Source organism: Eucalyptus grandis, chromosome 11, assembly GCF_016545825.1.
Source record: "Eucalyptus grandis isolate ANBG69807.140 chromosome 11, ASM1654582v1, whole genome shotgun sequence".
Lineage (NCBI taxonomy): Eukaryota > Viridiplantae > Streptophyta > Magnoliopsida > Myrtales > Myrtaceae > Eucalyptus > Eucalyptus grandis.
Window position 1 is genome coordinate 46,325,755 of NC_052622.1, and position 15,917 is coordinate 46,341,671.

The window sequence follows — 15,917 nt, forward strand, 5'->3', positions numbered from 1 at the left end:
AAGGAAATGGTATCTTACTTGTAAATACATTTCTTCCTCTCGTTTCATGATTACAATGTTTGGTTAGTGGGTATTTGTGTTTAGTTCAATGACAAGAGTTGATTAAGATGCTATTATTTGTGGATGTGTTTCTAATGGCCACTAAATTAAGTCGTGCTTCGATTAATAATCAATCGATACGGCTTTATCATTCAATCAAAATGGAATGTCAATGTTGTCCAACCGCACATTGTTGTGTAAGTCAAAATTTGTATGACTCGAATTTGGGCCGATTCGATTTCAGATTAGAACCCGGGTTTAGGCCGAGTCAAGATTTGTTAAGAGCAAGAAAAGAAGAAAGACATGGCATGATCACCCCTGGTCTTCTCTTCATGCTTAATTTCCTGTAAATTTGATGGAAGGAAGCCTTGGACACTTTCGTCTCACGTCCAATTCTCGGCCCAAGAAGAGGCAATGAAAGAGATCAAATGGCCCATAAGAAGGACATGATATGGAAACTAAAAAATGAACTTCTTTTCAATTATTGGGAGAGCCCATAGAGGAAAAAGGAAGAACTTTTCGTACCAAAAAGAGATAAAAGGGAGCGAAAAGGGCCTAAAAGTACAAGGAGCAGCCTAGGGCACTTTTGCTTCTTTTTTTCTTCTTTTTTTTGGTTCTTTTTTGGCTGTTCAAACTTTCAATTTTTCTGATAATTGAGGGATTGACTCCAAATGAGGTGAATTCATATTAGGGAACCCTATTTTGAGAAAATGTCTTCATCTTGCTCTCAAGACTCAAACATGATCAATTTGAAATTCATTTGGATATGTCATGATTAATAAACTGCGAACATCGGTCAAACATCGGTCAAGAGCTAATATCCAATCTGATTCGATACCAAAGTCGCCCACCTAAGGATTGACTCTTGAAACCAGCAAAAGTTGATAACTTTCCATCTCAATTTTTAAGTCAAAAGGTATTATTCAATCACTTGGAAACATTTTGGTAATGACAGGAACATGTGATATATTGTATGAAATGAACCGATAACTCTAGTATTAAAAATTACACTGCAATTTGTCGCATCAACTAACAAACTAAATTTATAAACTTTCTCTAGCAATATTGGAAGAAATTCATTACAAAACCACGCGAATCATCCGATTTTGCTTCAGTCAAACTGCAAAGTCTCTCGTCTGTCAAAAGGAAAAATCAACCATAAAACCCAAGAGGAAAGAAACGGCCGAAAACTTAGTTTCATGATTTAGGTAGGGGTTTCCATCCGAGCAGATTCTGAAAACTGGGGCTGCCAGTTGTGATCGAATCTCCTTTGCACTCCTCCGGGCCTACTACAAACAATGAATCAGAAAGTCATATTAGCTGCTCTGGCTACGTTGTTCTTTTCCGGGCATGATGCAATCGGATGGTGCTGATGGGATCAGCCGCATGCTGTCCTCTGTACTGGCCTTGTTAATAACTTTTGTCATATTTTAGAGGGGTAAAGCAGACTCCAATTGGATCTTCTGATGTTTTCTTTTGGTTCGAAAAGATCCAATTGAATTTCACAAGGGGGGGAAGAAAACATAAGTGTTCACGACCGAGTATTTATAACTCGGGCAGAAAAGGTCGAAAGACACCTCACGCGTTCATGTGCTACAGGAGAGAAAAGAACCGCGCACCCGCTTTGTCATCTAGCGGGGGGAAAGCGTCGCGTTGCAGAGCTGTGGATCGTCACAGGCGGATCCCAATATAAGCCTCTGTCCTCTCCGTGATTCATCCATGTCTCTCTGTCTCTCTCTCTCTCTTTCCACCTATAATAATGCTCAATCATAACCTCATCACATTCTCCTCATAATTCCCACATCATCTCTTTCTCTCTCTAGTTCATGCATTCATAAGAGTTTCCTGAGAAGAGAGCTTCGGTCGCTTCATCGTTCAATGGCTCCTCTCGGGTCGCTCTTGTTGGCAATGCTCGTGCTCTCGCTGCTGTCCTGCACTTCACTGGCCACCCCTGCCTCGCACCAGAAGCTACTCATCTCCACCATCTCAGCAGCACCGGCCACGCTGCCCGGCGTCGCCCCTCAGTCCTCCCCCTCCACCACCATCTCCGCTGCCCCGTCGCTCCTCCCGTCCTCCCCTCTCTCCCCCTCCCCGGCACTGTCCCCCGACATCACCCCGCTGCTTCCGTCCCCCGGCAACGAGGCGGCCGCCCCCGACGCGTCCATGCTGCCAATAATCCCGTCCAGCCCCAGCCCACCGAACCCGGACGAAATGCTTGCCCCCGGGCCCAACGGCGCGTTGCCTCCGTCCCAGGCCTTGCCAGTCGCAGCCTCGCCAAGGGTTGCGAATTCGTTTGCTGGAGTAGTCCTCTGTTTGTCAGTAGCATTGTGCTTGGTGTTGCTTCCCGGTGTGTGAGGCAAAAATCGCAGTCTGCCCCAAGTGGGTGCTTTTGCTTTACTCTCGTCACTGTAGATTCAAGATTCGCTCTTTACAATTCACAGTACCTGTTATTATCCCATAATTCTTTTTTCTTGGTGAATGAAGTGTGTACGGCACAAATGTAAGTTGTCATAGGACAGCAATTCTATCCCTGCTCATATAAAATAATTGCTATTCTTTAGTTAACTGTTCTTTTTGTGCTCTTTTCCAATTGGGAAAAGGGTGAAAGGAAGAAAACAAAGAGCTAGTGAGCCCCATGCACAGGCCCTTTTGAGAGTGGTTGAGGGTTTCTTGGCATGTGCTCCTTGTTCATCTTTCTTTGTTGGTATTGAGATGTTTTGAGCATCGCCACTGTCGCTTCACTGTTTTAGGAAATTCACTTTGGTTCTAACCCCTTGCTCTGGCAGCTCTGAATTCTGGTAAAGTGGTGTATAATTAGACTGGCGACCTTTCTAAAAAGATGGTTACTTTGCCTTGTCGCTCCAACCGTTAGTATCATTAGTAATCTATAGCCAATCGATCAGGCGTAGGATCTGCATCAAGTATCATTAGTAATCTATAGCTTAAACATTAGGAAACAGGGGCTATTTTAATCCAACTGACAAGTCATTGGGAAAGATAAGGAAATGATAAAAGTGGCCTCCTTTTTCCAGGAGAGAAAGTAATAGTGGGATTAGGTACTTCAGAGGGGGAGCTGCTGCTGGAAAGAGGAAAAGGACAACATGTCGCTTGGGATTGATTAATGATTTTAATCTGCAACAGCACATGCCCGCTTAAAATATAATAGGACTGGCCTAATCATGTCACATATCATTTGAGCTACAGCTGTAAAAGATTACATAGATATTACAACCTGATCCTATGAAAGGAACCCCGATGATTGAAAAAAGGAACCGACCTTTTGACTAACACCCTAACTATGCTTTCAAGTCTTGATTTTAGAGCACTCTTAGTACATGTTCCTCTACTACTTAGTACAGTAAATTATGTTACAAGACATACCCATCTACAGAGCTACAACTGTGGGTAGGGACTTTGAAGACCCATTGAACAGCATCCCCAGAAATCCACCCTTCAATTTGTCGAACTCAAAGAGGTTAAACTTCTTGGCTTCTCTGGCAACAACGCGCTTTTTGAGCCTCGCATTATCATCCTTCAACAATCCCACAGTCAGGCTCAGCTGCCTTATCACCTCCCTCTTCTCTTCGTCCTTCTGCACCAGCTTCTCCTTCTGCATTTTGTTCTCTTCCTTGAGCCTCTCTATCTCTTCCTTCAGCTTCTTCACTTCGTCCTCGCTGAACCAGCTCGATCCTGACCCTTCTTTCGCCTCTTCGTGGGCCCGCCAGGCATGGTCCTTTTCGTGAGAAACAACGGTTTCATTCTTCTGGCAGGGCTTATGTTCAATCCTGTCTCCCGTGGTTTCGGTTTCTGGGCGCCTGTGTCCAGTTACTTCTTCCTCCTCGGGATCCTCGACTTCGGATTCAGTGCTCTCCTCGTGCTCAAAGGACTCCGAGTAGCTGTCGTAGTTTTGGTCCATCACCGACATCGACTTCTCATTGCGATACTTGTTACAGGAAAATGGTGATCCGACAGTTGTCAGGAGGCGAGTCCCCCCTTCAGACTTGAGCTGGTCATACCGCTCGGCCAAAAGGCAGTGCGCGCGGTAGAAATCTTCCACCATGCTCATCAGCTCAGGCCTCTTCTTGTAGTACATCTCCGCTCGTTGGGCGAAAGAGTCTGCGTCTCCCTGAATCAGCTTCAGCATCGCTTCCGTCTTGTCATCTAGCTCTGGATGAAGGGACAGAGCAATCTATGTCAGCAGGTCCAGGGACTGCAACTTTGTCCTAGAATACTGCACAAAATTCTAGGATGGATGGACTGTAAAGAGAAGACGAAACTTGATAACCTATGCACATTTTACGGATTTTACTTGCGTTCCAAAATTCATAGAGCTGCCCAGTCCACAGTACTATGATTGATTCAATAAAAATAACGAAGCTCCATTGTGAAGGTTGAACATGATTGCTACTTTACTAAAAGCAATTTATCTGGATTATTAACAACCACAATACTTTATCAACGAAAACGGACCCATCAACTCTCGCAAACACGAAGCCAGTCTCTTAGTGATTATGCTTCAAGTAAGACAGAAGAAGCAGAGAGAAAACATGTAGGCCCCAAAAGGCAACAAAAATAGCAGATGAGAAATGTAATTTACCTTGAAGCTTTCCATCAACAGATTCATCATCATATTTAGGAAAGCATGTCTTTGACTAGATTGTCATGGGCCCAACAGATCATTAGGCCATAAAGAGTGATCTTAGTAACAATTAATTGATGAGTGAAATATTTCAGAGACCACTGCTAATAATGAAGAACTGACTAAAGAGTGCCTTGTGGGCCTCAGGTAACGGAACAGAACAGAACACCCAAAGAAATAAATCCAGCTTCCATATGACATATGCTCAGTGTCCAGAACTTAAATTAAATCAAAACTATCACTAGAAAGAAAAGAACCGTCCTAATAAATCGAACTGTGCAGTACCATACTTACTTTTATTTTCTGCCTAGATTAAATAGGCCTAAGCTAGCATCATCTACAGTGTCCAGAACTTACATTAAATCAAAACTATCACTAAAAAGAAAAGAACAGTAGTTATAAATCGAACTGCGCAGTATCACAGTTACTTTTACTTCTGCCTAGTTTAAATGGGTCCAAACTAGCATCATTCACAGGCTTTGGCAATATCAAGCCGAATCAAGACGAGAAAAAGGAACGATGTCGACGGCCCAAGTTTCAAGTTTCATACAAATCACGGCATCAACAGCCACAAGAAGTTGTGACAAAATCGAGTCACCATAAATCCACAGAAAGAATATGAGAGTGACAAGACGAGCATAAATCCTGGGCCTAGATTCAGAAAATCTCCCTTTCTTTAAAGCCCACTTAGCAACAAAATCGCAGCCACCATTGATTTTCTGTGGTGAGGACCACCCTCCATCACTATAATCTCTCTCTCGCACACAAAACACAAAAAACGTCACGTGCTGTCGAGATTGATATGTCTAGACTGAAAATATCATATAGTAGATGGAGATCCAGCGGTGGAAGTGGAAGGCTCCGCGACCCTCACATGGATCCAGCACTTCTGTCACTGCTTTATCTAATTAATATCATACAAAGTCACAGTGGTCCCACTCTGAAATACTGCAAATTACTTCCCTTCATATATCATGGACCTTCTGAGCACTAGTAGATGCAAATGAAATCAACCAACAAAAGTCACCCAACATCAAAGTTAACCATCATTGCTCGTGATCTTCCACACTTACCAGTCAACCTACCCCACCAGAAAAGGTAAGCACTGAAAGAAACAAAAAGAATTCGAATTTTCAAATACGAGAACTCAGAAGGGGACACGCTTCCCAACGGTCGAAAAACGGCGAGTCGTCAGCCATACCTTATTTTCCTTTTCTCTTTTTGTCCTTTCTTGACAATTTCAAATTCGCACTGAGAAATTATAGAACGAAAAATCGGTAACCAGATCTTTTATTTTCGTACCTGATAGCGTGGACTGAAGCCACGGCGAACGCTTGGCGGCGTTGTGGTGGCTGTCGAGCCACCACCACTGCGAATTCGAGGGCTGCCTCTTCATCGTCACCACCATCTCCACCATCTTCTCTCCCCTCCTTCGTTACCTTACCTTCAAAACGTTAGCGAAATCGATGAAAAGAAGGGTTAGGAAAGGCAAAAGAGAAGAAACGAAAGGCAGATGAGATGAACCGAGAAATGCTCTAAACATTGCACTGAACCCTTAAAGCAGTTGCGGCTTTAAAATAAAAAAAATAAAAGAACTGAACGGGAAGGGATCCAGAGGAAAGGAATCGAGCCGGTATGGAAACTGAATCGACGAAACTATCAAATTCAGGTCTGACGGGGGGGACAGGCTCGTCTTTTCACCTCTAAGCAAAAAGAGGGAAACTCCCGAATCTTCAAAAAAAAAAAAAAAAAACACCTTGGCGTAGTTTGACCATGAACCATGACCGCCAACACAACGGAAAAACAACTGGCAAGCCGATTAAAAAAGACGAGAACTTTAAGCACCAAATCCGTCGACGAGAGAGCAGAGAAATCTGGGCTTCAGGTCCCTTCCAAATTCAAAAGAAAGAACGCCTCGAACAGCCCCATTAACGTATCTACTCGCAAGTTCTTCGCGCTGCAGGATGAGATGGAACAGACCGAAGTCGAAGATGGGAGAGAGAGATGGGAGAGAGAGCACCTTGAGGAATGGAGGAGTGGCTTCGGTTTCTCCGACGCGAAACTCGCAGACGGTGGGAGCGTCTGTGTAGTTCGGTGTTGACGCGAGGCTCAGTGTCTCTCCCTCATGTGGGATGGTGACTTTTGGACTTGTGGCTGGCTATTATATTTGAGTTCCTCGAAGTTTGCGACCACATTTCTCTCTCTCTCTCCATCCATCTCCCCTCCCTTTTTAACTCCTTTAAAAATTGAAGAAGAGAATGAGATAGAAAAAGACTTTATCTTTTTAAAGGAAAAGGAAAAGATTATCTTTTCAAAGATTACGGTCGATCCATGTGGTTAGCCTCGCCTACGAGTTCAAACCAAAGCGAAGCTTACGTGCCGACTCTCCTGCGTAAAAAGAAAGGGACGTGTGCACCGTGACAAAAGTGAGGCCGCAGCGACGTGCATTTTCTTCTTGAAGTGAAATCTTTGCTTCATGGACTTTTAAAGTCGAAATTCAATGGATAATAATCGTGGGTCAATATAGGTCATTTTTAAACGGTATGTACGTATAGTCATTTGGATTTTTAATTAAAATATATCGAAATAGAATAGTTTATGAAGTTTATGGATTTCGTTATATCATATCTATTATTTGATTATTGAAATAATAAAGTAGAATATATTTACATTATATCACGTACATTATTTAGTTTATATGACATATCAGTATAAATGAACAAAAATTTAACAAATAAGAAAGTACAAATATCTTGCAACACTGTTGTCTACTTTATTCTTTTTACATTTTTAATTTTATTTTCCTCTCTTTTTGATTAATTTCTTTTTTATTTCTTTCTTCCTCTTCCATCATTCTTTAATTAAATTTTATTATAGTAAATTGTATTAGTATACCTAAAATGCCTAAAATATGTTATAAATACAAATATTTTTATTTATATACTAAATATACATTATAAGATATAATTAAATTCGATATCTAAAATAAAAATAAGATTAAATTTTAAAACTAAATTGCTATATTTTATTTTGAATTTCTTATATTAGAATTCAAATATCTAATATATTGAAAAAAATTAATTCTGTTAATTTAATAATTTCGTTATTCAAGAAAAATAACTTTCCTATCATTGATATTAAAATTTTCATATACCTTTATCTCACCTCTCCCATTAGATAATTTATCCGACTTAATATTTTTTTTATATTGAATTTTATCCTATCTTGAGTAGGCACTATGAATTTTATCAAATGCAGACAGCAAAGGAGAATTGGTATGATTGTTGACCCTCCATACTCTTTTGTCAATGATAAGCGGAATCAATAAAACTTGTTCACTTGACAAATTGCACAATGATTAGGGATTTTGAGGGACGTTAGTACTTATAAAGCACCTTTTTATTTTATTGGCATCGATGCATTTTGATCGAAATCTGACCAACTTTTTGATGAGATGTTGCATGACGATGTGACAATAATGCGGGGTCGAAAAATTTAGCTACATGCGTGTCACGTCAATAGTTCGATAAAGAATTGGCCAAACTCCAGCCGAGTGAATCAAAGTATTTTACATTTTTTTTTCCTTTTGTTATTTTTTTATTATGGGGTGTTTGGTACTTTTTGAGTACTCGGTTAACCTCAATTTGGTGCGGCACTTCTCCTATTTTACCCACCAGACGATTATTGGAGATACAAAAACCCACACTTTGAGGGCAGAGCAAGAGAATATGCACATGTGATGATTTGTTGTCACAGTTTATAGATCTATGTTCTCATAAGCTAGCAAAAGAGCACATTATCGGTGTGCAAAATATATATATATTGAGAAAATTAAGTTTTTAATACTTGGTTTGTTTAGGGACATGAACTTAAATTTTATTTAAAATACTTAAGGTTCAATTTATTGAACATAAAACGGATTTAAATTTAAAATTTTAATAGAGTTAAAGACCTATTGACGATTTAGCGGATGACACGTGTCTGTGGACCCACTTAACTGTATTGCTTATAAAACACGATGGGCAATCCTTTGTGCCAATGCATAGACCCAAAAAAAAAAAAAAAAATCCCTTTTGCTATGAGCACACTGGATCATGGCGTATCCTTGTGTCTAAATTTTAAGTTGAAAAAATATATATATATAGCTTGTGAAAGATAACTTTAACACAAATGAAATTTTAAGAGGGAGACAGTGGAAAGGCTATTCTTACGCAACAGGGTAGAGAATGGCAACTTTTATTATGACTTTTATCCAATTAAATATTATAAAAATAAATTAAAAGATAGTGCGCAACACCAAATAAAGTTATCTCCCTTAATAATAGTATCGGAGAATGGCTACCACTCTGGGTTTTGGAACAAAATCTAATGTTGCATTTGACAATCAAGATATAATTCAGATGGGATAAAATTCATCCTTTTGCGTTTCGTGCTTGCCCAAAATAGGATAAAATCGGATATAAGAAAAATATAAACCAAATAAAATTATCTCATGAAGAGGTGGGATGAAAGTAGATATGATTTCTAACATTTATAAGAAGAAATTTATTTTTTTAATAACAAACTTATTAACATAACAAAATTAAAATTATATTTCAATATAAATAATATTTGAACTCTAATACAAAAAATCCAAAATATCAAAACATAAAATTTCATTTTTTAATTTAATCTTAGTTTTATTTATATATTTAAATTTAATTATATCTTATAATGTAAATTCAATAAAAATATAAAAATATAGATATATTTTTATATCTATTTATATTTATTACATATTTTAGTTATTTTTGTATTTTAGGAATATTAGCATAGTTTGCTACTTAACAAAATTTATTAGAGACTGATGGAAGGGGAAAAATTATAAATTAAAAAATTTAAAAAAAAAAAACAGAGAGGAAAAATAAAATAAAAAGGAAAATAAAAGTAAATAGTTTTGCATGAGATTTTTACCATTTTTATTTGTGAATTTTTAGATTCATTTATACCGATACGTTTATATCAAAAATGTACATAATATGATGTTAATATATCTAACTTTATTACTGCAATTCACTAAATAGTAGATATGATATAGTAAAATCCATAGATTTCATATTTTATCTTATCCAATCCTATATTGATTAGAAATTCGGACAACTAAGCGTAATCTAAAAGTTAAGATTTCATGAGAGATGCGAGATAATGTTCTAGAGAATAGCGGCTGATATCTTGCCTTGTAGAGCTAATTTAGGCTGATTAGCTCACATCCCAAACCCTTTTTGCTGTTGCGTGGAAACTTAGAGGAAAATTCAATCTATTCGCATCTTACCCCTTGGCCTAGATTTTATGGAGATAGAACCCATGAGGTATCAACTCGTATGCTTGGAATTTCATATCATTAGAGAAGATGGTAAACCATTTCCTTGACCCGAGGTAGATTGCACAGCAAATTGGCTTGGATTGCAAACTCTTCACCCTTTATCCAACAATTCTTTATACTAGAATGCGGTGTTATAGAAATGTCACATTACATGCTCAAGCAACTCCAAATACTTTCAGGCAGCCAAGCTAGTCTTGCAAGAGTTCACGAAATTTTTTAATGAAGCCTAAGGAGGAGACCATAGTCAAGATCAATTCAAATGTTGATTCAATAGAGGAAAGGACAGACTCTTGGCTCCATCGTCATATCAATGGTTGAAGTTTAACGTAGATGGTGTGTGAAAAGACAATAAGGAGCGAAATGTATTATTGTACAGTCAACTGGCGGCTCATTTGTGTAAGCTTGGACAAGAAGAGAAAGATGGAACTCAGTGGTGGAAGTCAAAGCCGCAGCTCTTCGTCGCTTGCAATTATGCTCAATCCCTTGGCATCTAAACAATGGTTTTTGAAAGTGACTGTAAAGTCTTAATTGATGTCATCCATCAAAAAGAGTTTTTGCTTTTGGAGTATTCAGCTTTTCATTGCAAATTCCCACCTTCTTACTTCAACACAATCCGAGGTGGAACTCAGCGTGAACTTGTAGACTTACGAATAGAGCTGCTCATGGTTTGCAAACCGGTCTTTTACTTAAATAGGAATTGCATCTTTTTTTTCTTTTCATAATCTCCCTTCTAAAGTTAAAAATATTATTTTAGTAGAATCTTCTTTAATTTATAGTTCCAATCTAGGTGCCGGATCCTATTAGTAAAGTTTTGTCCGAAATGGAAAGTTTATTCTAGCACAGAAAAATAAATAAACAAGTATTTCCCTTGCATCAAGGCATGTAACCGTTAAAGCCACCACACTCCTTTTCGTCCTCTACTCTCACGCACATGTCCACCGCCATCTTCTCTCAGATCTCTCTTTGAAATGCCATCTATTATCTATCTCGTAATCGAGTTCTTAATTCCCAAAGCTGAAGGCTCAATCGGCATAATCCCAAATCGGCTAATCACATGTCATGTTCGAGTCTGTTGGCGACCACCCTTTCCTTGGGAGGCGGTGGATCTTTTGCTATTCGCCGGTGAAGCCTTGCGATGGCGGCCTTTCGCCACAAGATTCCCTAGTTTGGCCCATGAGAAGAGCCGCAACAGAACCCCTCTCCATATCAAAGGACCAAAAACTCACTGCTTGGTAGACTGTTAAATAAATCAGGAGTGTGTTCAGACGAAAACTATTTTGCTAAACACTAAAAACTTGATTGGATTCATGTTCTTGGATTCTATTCATTTTGCGGAATATAAATGGCTTGGAAAATATTTTTTAAAACCAATCATATTTATCACTTGAATTTATTAGTCAATAAAAAATATTTTTACTACCCTCCTTCGTTACCTTACCTTCAAAACGTTAGCGAAATCGATGGAAAAGAAGGGTTAGGAAAAGCAAAAGAGAAGAAACGCAAGGCAGATGAGATGAACCGAGAAATGCTCTAGATTGCACTGAACCCTTAAAGCAGTTGCGGTTTTAAAAAATGAATGGGAAGGGGTCAAGAGGAAAGGAATCGAGCCGGTATGGAAACTGAATCGACGAAAACTATCAAATTCTGGTCTGACAGGAGGACAGGCTCCTAGTTTCACTTCTAAGCAAACGATGGAAACTCTCGCATCTTTAAAAAAAAAAAAAAAAACACTTGGCTTAGTTTGACCATAAACCATTAGGGCTGTCAAATGGGTGGGTCGGGTCGGATCCAGTTTGGATCGAATAAAAAATGATCCGACCCATATTGACTCATTTCATCCATTTTCATACAATGTAAATTTGAGGGAAAATTCCCAAAAGGTATCCAAAGTGCCCTCTTTTTCTTTTTTTTTTCAAATCAAGAACTGAAGTGAATCTTGTTCCAAATAAAAATTTGAAGTGTCATTACTTTCTCAAATAAGGGCCTAAAGTGGATGTTATTTCAAATGAGAACCTGAGTAGTTATGTTTGTTTCAAATAAGGGCCTGAAGTGGTCATGTCCTTTGCAAATAAGAACTTAACTTTCTAATGGTCAATGGTATTTTTGTATTTGTTATTTTTTCCTTCTTTTTTTATTCTTCTTCCTCTTCGTTGGTGGCCAGCTGGCTATGGCAATGCCCACAAAGGGTTGGGCGAGGCGACCTTCACCCAGGGGCCATTCGTGAGGTCGGCCTGCGTCAGCGAGGGCTAGGTGACCTCACCGGCTGCAGGCGAGGCCGACCGTTGCCAGATCTGATGAGGGTGGCCTTACAGACCCTTATTAGGGTCTGGCGAGGGTTGATCTTATGGATGGCCCTTGGGCGAGGGTTGCCATGCCTAGGCGAGGCTGTCCTTTACTTATGGCAAGCATGGGTGGCCCTCGCCCAGCCCTTTGTGGGCATCGTTGGTGCTCGGCCGACCACCGGCAAAGAAAAAGAAGAAGTAAAAGGGGAAAAGGGGGGAAGGAAGAAGTGCCAAATGATGAAAATGCCCTTGACTGGTTGGAAAAATTAGCTTGCTAACGATTGGCGAGGTCGACTTTATTTAAAACAACTAAAACCACTTTAAACCCTTATTTGAAATAATTAAAATTACTTCAGGTCCTTGTTCAAAATAAAATTCACTTTGAGTCCTTATTTGAGAAAAAAAAAATGGCACTTCGGATCCCTTTTTGGAATTTTCCCTAAATTCGATGACCTATACCATACCTGACCCAGCATATATCCGACCCAACTTATATTACCGAAACACATTAATATTTAACTCAATTTAGGTTAATCCACTCCTACCCGTTTAATTCACTTTAAGCTCTTTACATATATGTTACTTGAATAGAAACTTGAAAAAGTAAAAAATTAATAAATAAAATAAAAATGTGAAAACCCTTTAACTAAACAAAAAATTATTTTTTAAAAATATAATTTTTTTTTCTTTTGTTTTTCTTCTTCTTCGACTTGTTGGCCATGATAACGGCGAAATCAATGATAGGCGAGCTCAAGTCTTATCAAATCTACGAGCTCAAGTCTCGCCAGATTAGTGAAGCTCGAGCCTCACCAATCATTGGGGAGGCATCGGCCTCACCAATCATCGGTGAGGCATTAGCCTCACCAGATCGGCGAGATCAAGCTCACCCACCGTCAATGAGCTCGAGTCTCACCTGGCTGCTCACTGGTCTTCACTGTGTCGTCCACCAATTAGAAAATGAGGAAGAAGAAAGGAAAAAAAAAGAAAGAAAAGAAAAATGACATATAAAAAATAATTATGATTTCGATTTTTACAAAACAAACATTTTCATAAAGTTAAAGGGGGAAAGAGAGAGTGTGAGGCTTGGGTTGGAAATAGGTTTTTAAGTCCAATCCATTTAAGACCCATTTAACTAGTCTCTTCAAAATGTGAGTGACCTAGGCTATATATGACCTACTTCAAAATATAAATGACATATATATTACTCATTTGTGATTTAAATGGATGGGTTTAAAACTCATTTTGACACCTCGATGAACCATGACTGCCATCGAAACGGAAAAACAATTGGCAAGCGGATTAAAAAAGACAGGAACTTTAGAGGGTGCAGGATAAACCAAAATTTTTGTTCTAGAAACAATTCCAGACTTATTTTTGGAATAAAAATTCATTTTGTAAAATTATTTCATTTTTCTATTTTTGGAATAGATTCCTACTCCGAAATAGGTTTGAAATAAAAATTAGAAGAAAAAAATTACTTCTCTATTTCTAGAACAAAAATAAAATATAAAAACTCTTCTTATCACTTATTTTCTCTACTAGTCAGCCACCCATCTATCGTTGACTATCGTCTCCTGCTGCGCACTAGTTGTTGGCTGTCGTTGCTATCCGCCATTGCCCCCCGAGAGGAAGAAATTCTGTGTAAAATTCTATTTCAAGAACATAAATTTTGCGTCGTTATCAAATATGAATTTTTGTTTAGAAATTCATTTAGAAATGGAAATAATAAAAAATTATTTATCTTTTAGAAATTAATTTGTGATCATAAATTTTATTATTCGTGCCCTAAAGCACCAAGTCCGTCGACGAGAGAGCAGAGAAATCTGGGCTTCAAGTCCCTTCCAAATTCAAAAGAAAGAACGCGTAATCGAGTGGCATTGGTTTCTCCGACGCGAAACTCGCAGACCGTGGGAGCGTCTGTCTGGTTCGGTGTTGACACGAGGCTCAGTGTCTCTCCCCCATATGGGATTGTGACTTTTTGTACTTGTGGCTATATTTGAGTTCCTCGAAGTTTGCGACCCCGTGTGTGTGTCTCTCTCTCCACATCTCCCCTTTTTAACTTCCTTTAAAAATTGAAGAAGAGAATGAGATAGAAAAGACTTATCTTTTTAAAGAAAAGGAAAGATTATCCTTTTAAAAATTATGGTCGATCAATGTGATTAGCCTCGCCTACGAGTTCAAAACCAAGCAAAGCTCATGTGCCAACTCTCTTGTAAAAGAACGGGACGTTTGCACCATAACAAAAATGAGGCGGCAACGACGTGCCTATTCTTTCTAAAGTGAAATTTTTGCTTCAAGGACCTTTAAAGTCGAAGAGTACATGTTCTGCATGTAAGTTTCTAAACATTTGGTCTATCTAGGGACATGAATTTAAATTTCATTTGAAGTACTGAAGGTTCAATTTATTGCACAGAACAAAGATTTAAATTTAAAATTTTGAACTATTGAATTTTCTGCTTCGTGGCATGGCACGCCAGGGCCCCAATGTTTAGGTTTGAAATTTGAAAAAAAAACATATATTTTAGGAAAGATGACTTCAGCAGAACTTTAAGAGGGAAACAGGGGTAAGCTATCCTTACCCAATAGGGTGGTGAATGGCGACTTTTACATTGACTTTATCCAATCAAATATTAGAAAAATAAATTAGAAGATGGTGGGCAACATCAAAGAAAGATCCCTCGCTTAGCAGTAGTAACAGAGAATGCCTACCACTCCAGGATTTGGAACAAAATATAAAAAGCTAAAATTCATGAGAGACACCGGATAATGCTTAGGGAGGATAGCGCCTAATGTCTTGCCTTGTAGAGCTAATCTGGGTTGATTATGGCCCCGTTTGGTTCGGCTTTTGAGAAATATCTTTACAAAAATGCAAGTACATTTAAGTAAATTGAGTTTTCCGAAATGCAAATAATGTTTGGTGAATTGTAATTCTAACGTGTATTGAGAAACAACTTTGGCTAAATAGGTAAAATTTACATTTGTAAAGGACTTTTATTAAATTAATTTTTTTTTTTAAAGTATGGTTGCCGGACTGCCGAATCTGGCTGCCGGACGGCCAGATCTGGCCCTCGAACACCATCGCCTGAGGTCGTGCGACCATTGGCGTCGATTGCCTGGGTTCGCGCAGTCGCTTGAGGTCGCCCAACCCAGGCAACCGTTGCGTGAGGTCGCTTGACCCAATCGACCGTCACGAGACCTCAGGCAACCCCAGGTGACTACTACTTGGGTCAAGCACCCCAGGCAATAGTCAAACCGCCCAAGCGTGTGACGCTTGGGTTCGGCCATGCCTAAGGTCACGTGACCTCAAGCAATCGTTGCCTGGGGTAGCCCGACCCCATCGACCGTTGCCTGAGGTCCAGCGATCCTCAGGCGGCGGTCATTGGCACACACGACTCCTTGGCTAGTGGTCGTCGGCCTCCGATCAGCTTTTCTGTGCAGTGGTTTTGGAGAAAATGAATGACTTGTATTTCGAAAATGCAAGTTCCCAAAGTATCTCCAAACCTGTTTTGGACTAAGGGCCTTTAGAGATGTAATTGTATTTTCCTAAAGTTGAGCAAAAATACGAATCAAACACGTTTGCATTTAGCCAAGGGAC

General features: G+C 39.1%; 2 protein-coding genes across 3 annotated transcripts; one reads left to right on the plus strand and one right to left on the minus strand.

Annotated features, from left to right (window-relative positions):
* Window positions 1-1,917: 1,917 nt before the first annotated feature.
* LOC104427965 (classical arabinogalactan protein 26) lies at window positions 1,918-2,394 on the plus strand. Its single transcript, XM_010040970.2, has one exon. The coding sequence runs from the start codon at window positions 1,918-1,920 to the stop codon at window positions 2,392-2,394; it is 477 nt and encodes a 158-aa protein (XP_010039272.2).
* Window positions 2,395-3,161: 767 nt separating this feature from the next.
* LOC104426724 (protein NETWORKED 3C) lies at window positions 3,162-6,902 on the minus strand. Of its 2 annotated transcripts, none has more exons than XM_010039866.3 (3): window positions 6,699-6,902; window positions 5,981-6,122; window positions 3,162-4,206 (listed from the first exon to the last, which is right to left on the minus strand). In XM_010039866.3, the coding sequence occupies exons 2-3, from the start codon at window positions 6,093-6,095 to the stop codon at window positions 3,425-3,427; spliced, it is 897 nt and encodes a 298-aa protein (XP_010038168.2). In that variant the 5' UTR covers window positions 6,096-6,122; window positions 6,699-6,902; the 3' UTR covers window positions 3,162-3,424. The 2 variants fall into 2 exon arrangements, with proteins under 2 accessions (XP_010038168.2, XP_039160030.1); XM_039304096.1 differs by lacking the exon at window positions 6,699-6,902 and adding an exon at window positions 6,524-6,688.
* Between the last annotated feature and the right edge of the window lie 9,015 nt (window positions 6,903-15,917).